The 14,979-nt window shown below is 35.6% G+C and overlaps 1 protein-coding gene across 2 annotated transcripts in view; it reads left to right on the plus strand.

Annotated features, from left to right (window-relative positions):
• The window catches only part of LOC143233132 (BTB/POZ domain-containing protein Tiwaz-like), a 59,281-nt gene that overhangs the window by 25,034 nt on the left and 19,268 nt on the right, over positions 1–14,979 (plus strand). Inside the window, exons 1-2 of one of the 2 annotated variants that reach the window (XM_076469065.1) lie at positions 2,233–2,381; positions 10,618–10,779. In XM_076469065.1, the coding sequence (XP_076325180.1) occupies positions 10,625–10,779 (155 nt within the window). In that variant the 5' untranslated portion in view covers positions 2,233–2,381; positions 10,618–10,624. Of the gene's footprint in view, positions 1–2,232; positions 2,382–10,617; positions 10,780–14,979 lie in introns of those variants that run through there. The other variant, XM_076469064.1, reaches the window with a different exon arrangement.

Below are 14,979 nucleotides of genomic sequence, written 5' to 3' on the forward strand. Positions count from 1 at the left end.
TTGTAGCGAAGAAGAAAAAAAGAGAGTGAGTAATATTAAATAATTAATTAATATTACGTCTTAGATAATCACAAAGACAATTAAACTAAACAAAGACTGCCATGTGATCACTTATTCCGTAATGATGGACGCCAGTTTGCAAATCAAAGAAAGAAGGCGGCAAACAACTAATTTTTCATATCCATATGCACAGGGTGTTCCGAAGATCAGTACATATACAGGGTGCCCTATAGGTCAGTTGCTTTCATCTGAAAGTCTATATACGATCACAAAATTGACTTAAGATGTCCGCCCTCTAAATTGATAAAGTGTCGAAAGGGTCAGTGCTCAGTGCCACTACTTAAAATATCTAGAAGAAAAGAAAAAACAAAAAACAATAGTATTCTTCAATGGTACTGGTACTTTTGGGGCAAGCTTGTAATAAAAAAAAACGCGTTTGATAATTAAAACTTACTTATGCGAAGTGAAAGATAAACGTACATAATCAAAGTTTTTATTAGAGAAAAACTATTAAACACCCACTAAAATTGTTTTTTAATAGAAATTTTGCGCGGAGCTCCACATGGTGTACTTAAACATAAGTTTCCTAATTTTAATTATAAAGAAGACAGCTATTTTATTGCATTTTTTGTCAAACTTTGGCTACTTTTGTCTGATATGATCTTCACTATTATAGCACTCACGGATCCAGTGTGGAGCATGTTTTTGTTTTTTACGACGGGAAGTGAACCATAAACCCTCGAAAACACAGTCTAGACATGCTAATAATAAAGCTACAGCCTGCCCCATCGAGTGTAAATTGTAGGTTGATCCATTTTTATGGATTTCTTTTTTTTTTCTGGGATTGTGGATGGATTTTATTTGGTGACTGGTTTTATAAGTATGTTAAACATGATACGGTTTTAAGGGAACTCAGCATTTTAAAACTCAAAGTTACCATCTAAAAATAAAGCCTCCCAACTATCAAAACATCTATGGTGAGGGAAGGATCGAATTTACAAAAACGCCTGCGTATTTTATTAAAGAATTTCGGTCGTGTTTTTTGGGTGAATAACATATATTTATTTCTTAGGTTTTCGATTGAAAATATATGGACAATTAAATTCTTTACGCTTGTAATTTGTTTATAAATAAATATTTTCTTGTTAAAGTGCTTACGATGTTGTTTTGAATTAAGCACAAAGCTATACAATGGGCTATCTGTGCTCTGCCCACCACAGGTATTGAAACGTGGTTTTTAGCGTTGTAAGTCCGCAGACATACAGCTGAGCCACAAGGGTGCAGGTACTTACGACCGCAGAAAGGGCCTAAATTTTGTTTTGATGTGATTGTTAGGTGATAAATAGTTCTTAAATTAGCCTAACATTAATATAGACGGATGTCAATACTTATATTGTTTATTCAGAGAATTGCATAACTTTGACGTGTTTAATTAAATATAAATAAGGCTTAGCTGCTTTAAAAACATATATATCTGATTTCATTTGTAACACACTTATGTAATTTGCCAATTCCATCAAATATTGTTTCGTATTCTTTTGGTAATTTTGTTTAGAACAATTCGTGTATTAATACGTCAAGAAACAATTATAAATATACAAAGCGGGATATATTAGAAAAATAATGTTTTTCAATACTAGTTTTAACTCATCAGTCATAAGTCCAATCAACGACAATAAGTTCAAACCGATCTGATGGTGTAAACAGAACAGACATCTGCACTTCACTCTCATGTTCTCTTGCTCTTCGCCTGGAGCCATATCCTCAAGCATGTTACTTTGTTTCCATGGGATCCGTATGCTTTATTCCACCCAGGTGTCGCTCGAGGCTACTGTGGTCGTTACTAGTGGTCCTCCAGGAGGCCATATCTTGAGATGTACAGAATAGAAGGTAGAGATGCTTACTTTTATTGATCACTTTTCTGTGTTTATCGATGAATGCTACTGTTACCCTTCGTATTCGAACTGTGAAGTTATGAAATCAATAATAACCTAAAGAAAGGAAAATATCGGCTACGGTAATTCTCCCAGCTTGCCGGCAAATCCTTCTCGAGTGTCCCTGGCAGTTCCCGTAAGGAAAGAAATATCGAAATTAGTTTATTGAATATTGTCTAGTAAGCGTTGACCCATTAAGATACTTGCAGCAGTCAAAAACCCGCAGGGAATCGCGTTTCTACCAATGACGCACTTAACTTTAGGCGTCGTTTCCATGGTAACAGAATGGCTCCAGGCAAAGAATGTTCTGCAGCCTCGAAGCTTCCACATGTAAATCTTGTCAACGGGAATAGACTTTCAAGCTTTGACGTTTGTTTGGCGGATCACGTGGACAGTCGTTGTTTTGTCTCTTCGTGGATCCACTAGCGAATCCAATAAGAATTTTTCGTAAGTAACTTCAAAAATTTAAAAACATTTACTTCGCATAAAATTCCTGAACACTTACTTCTTAATTCCAACTTAGTGAATACGTTTCTACTTCAACCTACATCTATATATTAGTGGACCTACTAACTGTTTGTTGTTACTTCAGTTAATTTAAATACACTTACTTTGCATACAGTTTGTGGAGATTGTCTTTCTTACTGTGTCTCTCTGTTATCATCTCATCAATGTAGTATTTATCATGCTATAGGTAGAGCGTGACGTAGTTAGCTTGTTCGAAGATTCTGAATTCTTAACTTTTCCGTAAAAACGAGCTGCGTGATTTAAGGCCATGGATGCACTACAAGAATGATGGATAAATCCCACAATTTAGTCGGATAAGAGCAACCCAAGATTTGGGAGTGGGTGATGTTGATCAGCTGTCTGTCCGTCTGCCACTAGGACGAATGTAAAACATGATGGCAAGTGTGGAAAAAAAGGAGACAAAACGATTGTCTTCAGTGTCAAACTAGAACTGAAAAAGGCAATACTAAAATGTAACGTATGGTAAGTCCTACTCTACGGGGTGGAAACACATCTTGTCTGATGAAACGACAGTTGGAAGCATTTGAAATGAATAATTAGATCAGCTACGTAGGAAATACATGCTAACAAAAGATAACCGCTGAGCATATGTGGAAAGTGAAGATGGTCATATTGCTAGATCTTAGAAAAAATTGGTAGAGTTTCAAAACGTTTTCTCTGAAGACAGACACCTTAATCCAGCAACTTGATCTGCGCGTGCCCTGCTGCCTTATGAACTATTTTTAAATAGTATTTTTTATTTATTTGTTTGGTGAAACTCTTGTGACACTACTAGCAGGCCCGGCATGGCCAGATGGGTTAAGGCGTTTGAGGGTCGCGGGTTCGAATCCCAGTCGCACCAAACATGCTCGCCCTTTCAGCCGTGGGAGCGTTATTATGTGATGGTCAATCCCACTATTCGTTGATAAAAGAGTAGCCCAAGAGTTGGCGGTGGGTAGTGATGACTAGCTGCCTTCCCTGTAGTCTTACACTGCTAAATTTGAGACGGCTAGCGCAGATAGCCCTTGTGTAGCTTTGCTGGAAATTCAAAAAAAAAAACAGACACCTCTAACAACCTGTCTCAATACGCATTGGAAACCACTGTTGTAATGGGTGAAATCAACAGAAGAATTCACATACCTTATGTATCTTTAAAATCATTATAGCTTCACTCTTTGGCAAAACAAATGCAAAACATAATAATAAAAAATCGCAGAACAAATAAGTTTGTGAATAACAGCGGGTTTTGATTGATCCACATATTGTACGGATGTTGAATGTAATTTCTGTTTGTTCTCGTTTATTAAATTAAGTACGAAATTTCTTTAAAGGTTTCACAACTATTTTATGTCTGCACGATAATACTGGTCGTTCTTGCTGTTTTGTGTCTTTTCTCTTAGCTCATAAAAAAGACAAGCCAGTAAATGATACGAATAAGTGTAGGTACGACAATAAACTAGTTTGAACCTGTTTTGCGTGTGTTCTGTTGTTGATTGGAAAGAGAAAATGTTAGAACGTGACTGTTCATATATGCGTACTTTGGAGGGAAGCTCGATTGTAATCATTCTGTTGCCAATTTTCATCATCATTATTCGCCAAATTTTGTTTTATAGCGTCGTAATTTTCGCTGTTCCGACCTAAATTTACAGGTTTCAAAAGCCTTAGAAGTGGTATAGTGAGAGTGTGGGCGACGGACAAGCTTTGTAATATCTCTTTCACCCGTCTGTAATCTCAGCACAAGGATGGTGTTACACCTAGGGCGCTGCTGCCTGGGGCTGTTCCGGGTAGGAGCTCTTTTAACTTGTCCTTCGCGCGTTCTCTCGATAGGGACTACGTGAGCCTTGCTCACCCCACAGTATCGTTATTAACCCTTTTTGGTCCTGAGGCCTAAAATTCGCAAGGACCACTGACGCCTGCGGGAAGTAGCAAGGTCTGTTTAACCCGACGGCCGAGTTTGTAGCGGTGGCGGGCTAGTGAATGTTTTCACGTAATCGTGCGTCTTGACGCCGTGATGAAGGTGTCTCTTTATAAGGATATCCATTACAAGCATGTCCCGAGTTTTGTAAGGCTGGAAATTGCCCCTTATTTTGCAGCCATGTGTTCTATGTTTGCCGTGGAATGAACAAATAAGCTCTAATTGGATACGATACACAACAAGGATGGGCTTATATGGGAGAAAAAAAGTATCTATGTCCAAACGAGATATTTATCTATTAACGTTGCAATAATCGGGATAACCAAGACTTGTAAGGAAGAGCATGACATAGCATAAGTGTAATATACTGTTGTGCAATATAAAACTAATGTCCATTACACATTGCTAACGTCAAACAAAACTAAAATGCACACACTGAGTAGTTTTGTTGTGAGGATAATCGAATTTAATGCAGAATAAGTTATGAATTTATCGCTATTCTATAAAATATTTTGATTTTATAAATTAGTTTATCTATACAATTCTACTGTATTCTGTACTTCACTATACAATTCTACTATATTCTGTACGTGAAGTACAGCATTAACAACCTATTGTGAACTTCACAATATGTTTGATTTTTTTAGCTGTCCTTAATTTTCCGCTCAGAGACTATAGGGAATTTGTTTAGAGCAACGTGTTGCAAGCCACGAAAAAAAAAGAAAAGATTCACACACACAGCACGTTAACCAACAACTAGCCACATGTCAAAAAACACTTGCATTGAAGCGTTTGTTCGATGTAAGTGTCAACGGTTTCCAAGTTTCAGCAGTGTAATATTGAAATGTTATGTTTTTATTTCACAAATATCGAAGAGAATTGTTATTGTGTGAAGCGCAGAAAAAAACACAATTCTTTTATGTGTGAGTAGCATATTTTACCACCTCCACCTTCCCCAGTAGGACAGCTAGACATCTGTGAACTTACACTGTTAGATATTCTGGTTTCAATACTCGTGGTGGGCAGAATAATGATAGTCCATTGTGTAGCTTTGTGCTTAACTACGAACAAATATATGTTGTTGTTGTTTTACGACAATCGTATTAAAAGCAACGATATAATTAACCCGCGGATTGAAGCAATTGTTGAAAATAGTAGTATGTTATATTTAACAAACTTTGACACCTTGATCCTTTGAAACTAAGTGTTATATTTACTGACAGAGCTGGCAGGTGTAACTGAGTTTCAAAAACTTGATCTAATGAAGCTAGATAATGTTTGGTATGAACTCTGTTATACGATCTAACCTTGTAAGACCTACTGCTTTGTACTAGTTTGGTTTGTTTTGAATTTCGCGCAAAACTAAACGAGGGCTATCTGTGCTAGCCGTTCCTAATCTTGCAGTGTAAGAAGAGAGGAAAGGCAGCTAGTCATCGCCACCCACCGCCAACTTTTGGGCTACTATTTTACCAAAGAATTGTGGGATTGACCATCACATTATAACGCCCCCATGGTTGAAAGGACGAGTATGTTTAGTGTGATGGGGTTCGAACTCGCGACAGTCAGATTACGAGTCGAATGCCTTAAACTACCAGGTCATGCGGGCCTCCTTTGTGCTGGAAATAGTTCACTTCGTATTCAGGGATAACTTAAAAACTTTCATTTCGAAATATTGTATTCGATTTCTTTATGTACATGTATATATTTATGGCTTTCAAATTCTTCTTGTTCTACGCAATATTATTTTCTAGTTACAGTAAGTTAAATGTTTGTGTATAACCACAGCATTGTATATTAATTAAAGCTTTTTATGTAAAGAAGCTTGATACATTCGTTTCTATTTGATATCCTTTTCATATTTGTTTCTGACGAGTGAAATTTAATAAAACACACGTTTATTAGTTAACAGTAAAGGGACCCACGGCGTATTTATTTTGTCAGCTTTGAAAGTTGTTGGAAAATTAGTTTCAGTTTTTGAGTAACTCGTTTATTTTAGGACAAAATTGCAGAAGAGGCTAGCTATCTACGCTTCGACTATTATGAGGAATCGAACCAAGAATTTTAGCTTATCACTGTCTTATCTGGGAACTTTTAAGTTAATAGAATTTCTCGAAAAATCGAAGAAGTTTTACATTTTGCAACAATTTTTAAAAGTGTACAGTATTTTCAATTTTTCGAAAAAGCTTGTTTTCTTATAGCAAAGCCACATGAGGTTATCTGCTGAGCCTACTGAGGGGAATCGAACGCCTGATTTTAGCGTTGTAAATCCGTAGACTTACCGCTGTACTAGCGGGGAGCAGCAAAGGGAAAATTGAAATATTGAAATACTCACTGAACTCATAACACTGAGAAAACAAATTAATGTAGAGTTTGTCTTTGTTACAACGATAGACAAATCATAAAACCTCAGATTCTCACCCAGACCTTAAGGGGATCATAGTTCTGGAAGTAGGGACTAAAACCAGTAGTAAGAGGAGGATTATTGAAATGGCCGTCAAATGAGAAATTTATAAAGTAAGATTTATCAGAATCGTCCTTGGGAATAATACCCCATAACCATAATAATACCCCATAACCCTTGAATGGTGATTAATAGTCAGAAAATTGAATAAAAAGTCCTTACAGAGAGCTTTTGTTTGTAATTAAGCACAAAGCTACACAATGGGCTATCTATGCTCTGCTTCCCTCACGAGTATTGAAATCCGGATTCTAGCGTTTTAAGTCCGCAGACATACTGAGAGACAAACAGTTTAAAGTATAGATAATAAAAGTGTTTTGGATTTTACCTTGATGCTGTATACATATTGTTGGACCATGTTTTTTGCTCGAATTTTAGAGCATTTTATTTTTTTAACTCATGTCCATTGATTAGGTTATTTACTTCTTTAAATTTTGTATTTCATTGATAGTGAATGGTATATGTATATTATCAATGCCCCACTCCAGTAGCACAGCGGCATGTCTGCAGACCTACAACGTTAGAAACTAGATTTGGGTAATTTTTGGTAGAGCACAGATAATCTATTGTGTAGCTTTGTGGTTAGCTTCAAACAAACAAGCGAACAAATATTATTCAAGTTTAATTTATAATTTCGCGCAAAGCTACACAAGAGCTGTGTTGCACATAGCGTTTCCAGCCATGAACTGCTAGATTACAGGGAAAACAGATAGTCAAGAGCACTCAGTTAACTGTTTGGTTGAGCTGTTCTTTTAAAGCATCCACGGCCACAAAGTACAAAGCGCGACTTACGACAACAGGTCGCAAATCAAGAACACTCTAATTCACAGTTCGAACACAGTAACCACTTGAACACTCTCGGTGCAGTTGTATTATGAAATAAAGTGAAAAAAAAATGGGATATAAAATTTATAAACTAGGGAACAAATAAACGAGATATGTTAAAAGAACAATAGGATGATTTATTATACGTCACACACAAGTACTAAAAACATAAAGAAACAGAAAGACATCTGAAGAGATCTGCTCCACTTTGCAACATTGTTGACTTTTTGCACTAACCAACTGAAAATATTTACAAAAAATTCCTCACTCTCAAAAATATATTTTCAAAACGCAAGTCCAAGTGTTATTATCATAACGAAATGGATTAATCTTCAGTGTTTCAGGGGTTCGATTCCCCTCGGTGGGCTGAGCAGATAGCCCGATGTGGTTTTGCTATAAGGAAAACACACACACCCTTCAGTGTTACCTTTTATGTTAAGTTACATTAATCAACCAGTCCTTGGGAGGGGGTTGGATACTTAATCTTTGTATCAAATTTGATTTTAAAAATCAGATAAAAAACCTTTTCTAGTCATACATTTCACACACAGAAGAACGAAAACAATGCAACGTGGCAAAAAATGTAAAGAATGTGTGTACATTAACGATTGTTTGTAGCAAAGCCAAATGATGGACCATGTGATAAATCCTGAAGCTTTCGGTAGCACGTGATGACGCAATACGCATGCTACAAAAGAAACCCTGTTGAAGTTTATTGAAAAAAAAAAATGCATATGGCTATAACATTGGATATAAACATTTTGTTGGCAAGAATACTAAATTTCTACAAGTTAGAGCTCCTGTATTTTTATCTATTATCAACAAGGTCTCATGAAAACTAATGAATATTTTCCTGATGACGAGAAACCCACTTGAAATAAAAATGTATAATTATGAACATTTTCATTCGAGGTTAACAATAAGTTGAACTATTCCTAAACTTATCTCCTTTATGAGTATTTATAGGCTGAAGATAAAAACACAGAATACATATTCTAACCAGGGAACTGTTAGTTTTACAATCCGCTTGGAACATCTCAAGTCTTCCCGATTCAACCCTTCATCAACCAAATATTATGCAGTACTCAAGAAAACGTCAACGTACTAGCTAGAGTATTAACCTCAGTTCTTGCAATAATACTATATAGCGCATTCGGTTTAAAAACGTAATTCATTTTATTGTTTTATTTTCATATCTTTGAAATTTAGGAAGTTTGTTGATAAGAATTTTTTTTATCTCCCTACGAAATGTTTCACGACATTATGAATTGTTTCATATTTTCAAGAAGTGTTTCACAACTTCTGATATAATATAAAACGTATGTTTATATGTACGTACGTATATTTATATGTACATAATTTTCATATTTACTCGTTCAGAACAATTGATATTATGACCATGAATATAAAATAGCAGATGGAATATTTTTGTACTTTGTGCAGCTATTTTGTTGACTTCAAATCATTTTTAATAGGTACATTTGACTGACTAAACAATATAGAAAATAGAAAACTGATTTTTAAACACTATATTTTTTAAAATTGTCTAGATTGACAAAAACTACAGTTTGAGTTATCGAGTTGATTATGTTATGAATAATAGGAAAGACTGAAAGTTTCATAGAAATTCGAGAACTGGAAAAAATGAAACAATACTAACCCGGTAATGTTATAGCTATTTAGTAATGGTTCCTTAAAATTTCAGAAATGATGTGTTATTACATATTGTGTCTAAAATACTCTTAGGGTGAGTGAGTGTTTGGAATTAAGCACAAAACTACACAATAGGCCATCTGTGCTTTGCCTACCACGGATATCGAAAACCGATTTCTAGGGGTGTGAGTTCGCAGACATACCGTTTAGCCACTAGGGGCGGCAACATTATTAGGCCGATAATGTGTCATCTACGGGGTGAAAATTATATAAATACTTGAAAACTAAGATAACACTTATCACATCTAAAACTATGTTAGGTCTGTAATATTTCTTTCAGTCACGTAATGAAAGTTATATAAAAATTCACAACTGATGCTACACGTATTGCCTCCCGCTTAGACAACGGTAAGTCTTCGGATTTATAATACTACAATCAGGGGTTCAATTTCCCTTGTTAGACACAGTAGATAGCCCGATATCGCTTTGCTAAAAGAATAACACTCACGCTACACGTATCTGAAAAACTGTTACACCAATCACGTTTCAGTTACAGCATGAAAGTTCTATAACAACTGAGAAAAACTAAGTGCATCTAATGTTAGGCTGTTTGCGTTTCAGTTACGAAAAGAAATTTCCATGAAAATTCTAGTGCTGTTGTAACAAGTATTGTATTTGAAACATTGTCAGACTGATGGTGTTTCAGCTACGAATTTAAAATAAAGTTCCATAAAAACTCCAGAACTGATAAAATACTTCATGATGTCGAGAAACCCACTTGAAGTAAAAATGTATTCTAAAGAGAGCAAACTCTTTTTGTTATTCTGAAGATGACGTAAGAAGGTCGAAACGTTATTCTGTACTTTATTTTAATTAAAGTTGTAAAAAGCATGCTAGTTAGATAGTGTTCCAGCTTCATTAGGATAATACAAAAGCAGCGTTAAAAATTGTTTGATTCCTATAATGTTAGATTTTCACAAGTTTGTTTTTTTGTTTGTTTTTGAATTTCGCACAAAGCTACTCGAGGGCTATTTATGCTAGCCGTCCCTAATTTAGAGGGAAGGCAGCTAGTCATCACCAACCACCGCCAACTCTTGGGCTACTCTTTTACCAACGAATAGTGGGATTAACCGTCACATTATATCGCCCCCACGGCTGAAAGGGCGAGCATGTTTGGCGCGACGGGGATGCGAACCCGCGACCCTCAGATTACGAGTCGCACGCCTTAACCACCTGGCCATGTCAGGCCCATTTTTAGAACACACGCGTGTATATATATATGTATGTATGTGTGTGTGTTAACTGAATATTTCTCGTATTTCTAGGTCTTGGATGGAGCCCAGTTTAGTAATGAGCTCCACTGAATCAAATTTCAACCATAAAATAGGAGGTATACCCTGTGTAGCTGCTACATCCAGATACACGGCTCCAGTCCACATTGACGTCGGAGGAACAATATACACTTCTTCGTTGGAAACCCTCACCAAGTAGGTTCATAGTATATTGGATAGGCAGGGCAGTTGTGAGTTATGTTTAAAACTTTTGGACTAAGGACACAAAACGTCATTGTTTTTCACATATGTTTTTCACACGAGTTTTTTTTTACGTCTGTCAAATAAATTAAATAAAAACAAAAACAAATTGGCCTTCATTACTTATCGGTCCATCAGCCAATAATGCTTTACGAAAACAGTTTTCCAGGAACTTTCACACTCTTGATTTCCCTATCAGGATTTTTTATGAGCTGGTTATAATTTCGTACTGACCGATGTGACCGATAGAGAGGTGAGCATATGCTCAGGTACACAGGATTTTTCCAAGGTATTATGCAGCAAGTCATGTCAGTTTTTTGTCACCAAATTTTATCACTTGTACTTGTGGGCAAACTAATAAAAATCGTCTGTTTAAAAATTAGTTGTATTGTGAATTTTGAAACTATACAAGAGTTTCATAGGAACAGTTTAAACTCGTAGTGACATAATTATGTTCCTCAAGCTAGAATATGCTTTGTGAGAATAATTCAGAAAATATGTTGTATGTAGTTTAATATTAATTCACTTCTCATATGCGTTCCAAAAAAAAAAAAAAAGATGTTTCCATGTTTTCTCTGATTAATAATGAGGAATCTTTCATATTCCAGGATGACTAAAATTATTGAAGATTCAATCCTTCAGACAGCACTTTCTGTGGCTGTACGTTTTAAAATAGTAAATACAAGTAATTACATTCTTAAGTATTAAGCCTGACAGCAATAATTGTTGAGGATTTGTGTTTTTTTGTTGTTTTTTTTCACGCAAAGATACACGACTGCTATCTGCACTAGCCATCCATAATTTAGCAGCGTAAGACTAGAAAGAAGGCAGCTAGTCATTACCACCCACCACCAACTCTTGGGTTATTCTTTTACCAACGAATGGTGTGTTTGATTGGTCGCATTATAACGCTATCACGGCTGAAAGGACGAGCATATTTAGTGTGATGGGGATTCGAACTCGTGACCCTCAGAGTACGAGTCGAGTATCCTAATCACGTGGCCATGCTGGGCCAATTTTAGAAGAACGTGCAGCATCAATTAAAGTTAATTATATCACACATTTTTTGATCCTGTAGCGTCAGAACACATATTTGCCATTAATGAAGTAAAATATATTTGGCAATACAACTTTTATGTTCCGGGTTTGTTTTTTTTTGTCGCCTTTTGGTTTCTGATGAACTAGTACAGAAGTCCGAAAAACTCGAACGATTTCGAACAGTAAAATTGTCTTCACCACGAGCACACAAAACTATGTATCCACGTGTTCAAATATTCTAAACATTTTTCTACAAAATTTTAGGTTGGCTCCATAAGGCCAGGTGATTACACTGCTCCACTCGTAATCCTCGTATTCCTGTCACATCAAACATGCTTGTCCTTTCAGCCGTGGGACGTTATAATTATTTATTTTATCTTTTGAAATATATCTTGTAAATATTTTTATTGTTTGTTTTTTATCTTTATGTAAATGTGTAGATCGACTTATTTTAATATGGTCTCACGTACGGCTAGAAGAGTATCTAATCCAAGAAAACCTAAACCTACGAAACATATGTTTAGTGCATAGATTTAATGTTTGCTTACTAAGCATGATTTGGAAAAATATCTTTCTCATAAACGTATAACTATAATTTATTATAAATATTAAGCAAATTGTTGAGTTAAATATTCTATAACATAAAATAGAATGTTCATTCCATCACTGTTAAGATTAGTTTAGTTTTTATAGTTTCTATGTCTGTAACCAAGGGACTCAGGAGAACACAAAACTTCATTGTTTTTCACATTTGTACACGAGTATCGAATCCAGCTTTGGAAGTATTCATACTTGTATTCCAAAACTTTGCTAGGTAAAATTAAAGTATTCATATTTGAATTCAATGGCCTAATACTCATTTTCGCTGCATGATTTAGTGAATATTTAATATTGTAAAAGTAAATACTAACTTTTGTATTCATCAAATTTCTAGACTGTTATTATTAAACATTTCTCTTTTCGTACAAACTTCATTCCCACGGGAAAGTGAACAGGATTAGCACAGAGAGATAAATTAGTATTTTGTTTTTTAAAAATAAAAAAACATAATGTAATACCTCGTTCTATATATGAAAACATCAGTGAGAACTATTGACAAATCATGAAGGAAAGGATGTGACAGGTGGGTGTGTCAAAAGGGGTCTGATTTTTCTATTTGATATCCATGTAACCAAAACAAATTCAAGACAATGAAGATAACATTTTGCCTAAGCGATGATAATATCAGAATGAGTAATTTATCTTACTTTTTGGATGGGTGATAAGTAAATTAGAAAATGTGCGTATTTTTCTTATTTATTGCTATTTACTGAATCCACCGACGGGAATCGAACCCCTCATTCTAGTGTTATAAATCCGTAGATTTACCGCTGTACCAGCGAGGAACGGATTAGAGAATAGTTGATACCTAAATAAAAAGTTGCATTTCTCACAGTAGACGAAATTCAGGATATTTTTAATACTGACTTATAAAATTAAGATCTTAAAATCTATATAAATTTGGATTATTAGCCACGATTTCATGCTATACTGATTGGTATAACACGAACACAAAGTGGTTTAATTAAATTTTGAATGTATCTTACTAAAAACATCGTGACATGCGCAGTAAAGGGTATTCATCACTGGAGGGTTAAGCCAATGAACGTAGTGTAACTGATTCAGAGTTTGTAAGAAATTATGAAGCATTGTTATTATGAGAAACATCTACAATGAATATTTTGTATAATGTTTCACATCAATGTAAAAGTACAAAACAGACTGCAATTATAAAATTTCTGATTGCTACAGTTGTTATTGGGAAACATAGATGGATGAAATAATAGATATTGCTTATCTGTTCCTAATTTTATAGTCTTAGGCTAGAGCCCTCCCAGTGGCACACCGGAGTGTCTGCGGACGCACGCCGCTAAAAACCGGGTTTCGATACTCGTGGTGGGCGGAGCAGAGGTAGTCCATCGTTCAACTTTGTCTTAATTATAAACAAACACTAACTTGGCTTGAAGGAAGGAGGCTAGTCAACACCACCCACTGTTAACTCTTGCTAACTGAATAGTGAGATTTGACACTCACTCTTATAACACTCGGCCTTTAATGACAGAACCCAATCTGTTTTCTTATGATAAAGAGACATGAACTATGTAACCTCAAACTCATACTCCGACATGCCGCTCTCTTCCAAAATTGTTGATTAAACAGAACTTTCCAACAGTTATTATGTTGTGCATTAATGAAGTACATTTTAATAACTATTGAAAGAGTATTTTGCAAATTTCTGCAGATGAGCATGACGGCTATGGACTATTTTGATTGAACCTATCAAATACGTTCCTCAAACTAGAGTCTGGAAACCCTGAGTTTCCGATGTATTTTCGTCATAATTGTAGCAAATACGCAAATATTCCCCTTTGCAAAATAACTCACACATTATTATTATTTTGTTTCATTGCTTTAAAGAGGTGTATTCATTGAAAGTGTCAGCGGAGTTACAACGCTAGAAACTGGGTTTCGATACCCTTGGTGGGCAGAGCACAGATAGCCCTTTGGGTAGCTTTGAGCCTAATTCCAAACAAACATAGGCCCGGTATGGCCAAGCGTGTTAAGGCGTGCGACTTGTAATCTGAGGGTCGCAGGTTCGCATCCCCGTCGCGTCAAATACGCTCGCCCTTACAGCCGTGGGGGCGTTATAATGTTACCGTCAATCCCACTATTCGTTGGTAAAGAGTAGCCCAAGAGTTGGCGGTGGGTGGTGATGACTAGCTGCCTTCCCTCTAGTCTTACACTGCTTAATCAGAGACGGCTAGCACAGATAGCCCTCGAGTAGCTTTGTGCGAAATTCAAAAAACAAACAAACAAACAAATCATTGGAAGTAAATACTTATTCCAGTTGTATGAACTTTGGAACTGTTATAGAATAATCATTTTAATAATTTGCAGTTCGATTCATCTTATTGTTTTTATTGGCTAATACACTTTTTATTTAGTACATTAGATGTAACTTAATGATGAATTGCAAAAATATTCAAAGAGACGTAATTTATTTGAAACAAAAACACTAGTCTTTAACCAGAGAACACGTCTTTTTTGCGTAAAAACTTCACTTTGAAACTCTACAAA

The sequence above is a fragment of the Tachypleus tridentatus genome, chromosome 12, assembly GCF_004210375.1.
Source record: "Tachypleus tridentatus isolate NWPU-2018 chromosome 12, ASM421037v1, whole genome shotgun sequence".
In the NCBI taxonomy this organism is placed as follows: Eukaryota; Metazoa; Arthropoda; class Merostomata; order Xiphosura; family Limulidae; genus Tachypleus; species Tachypleus tridentatus.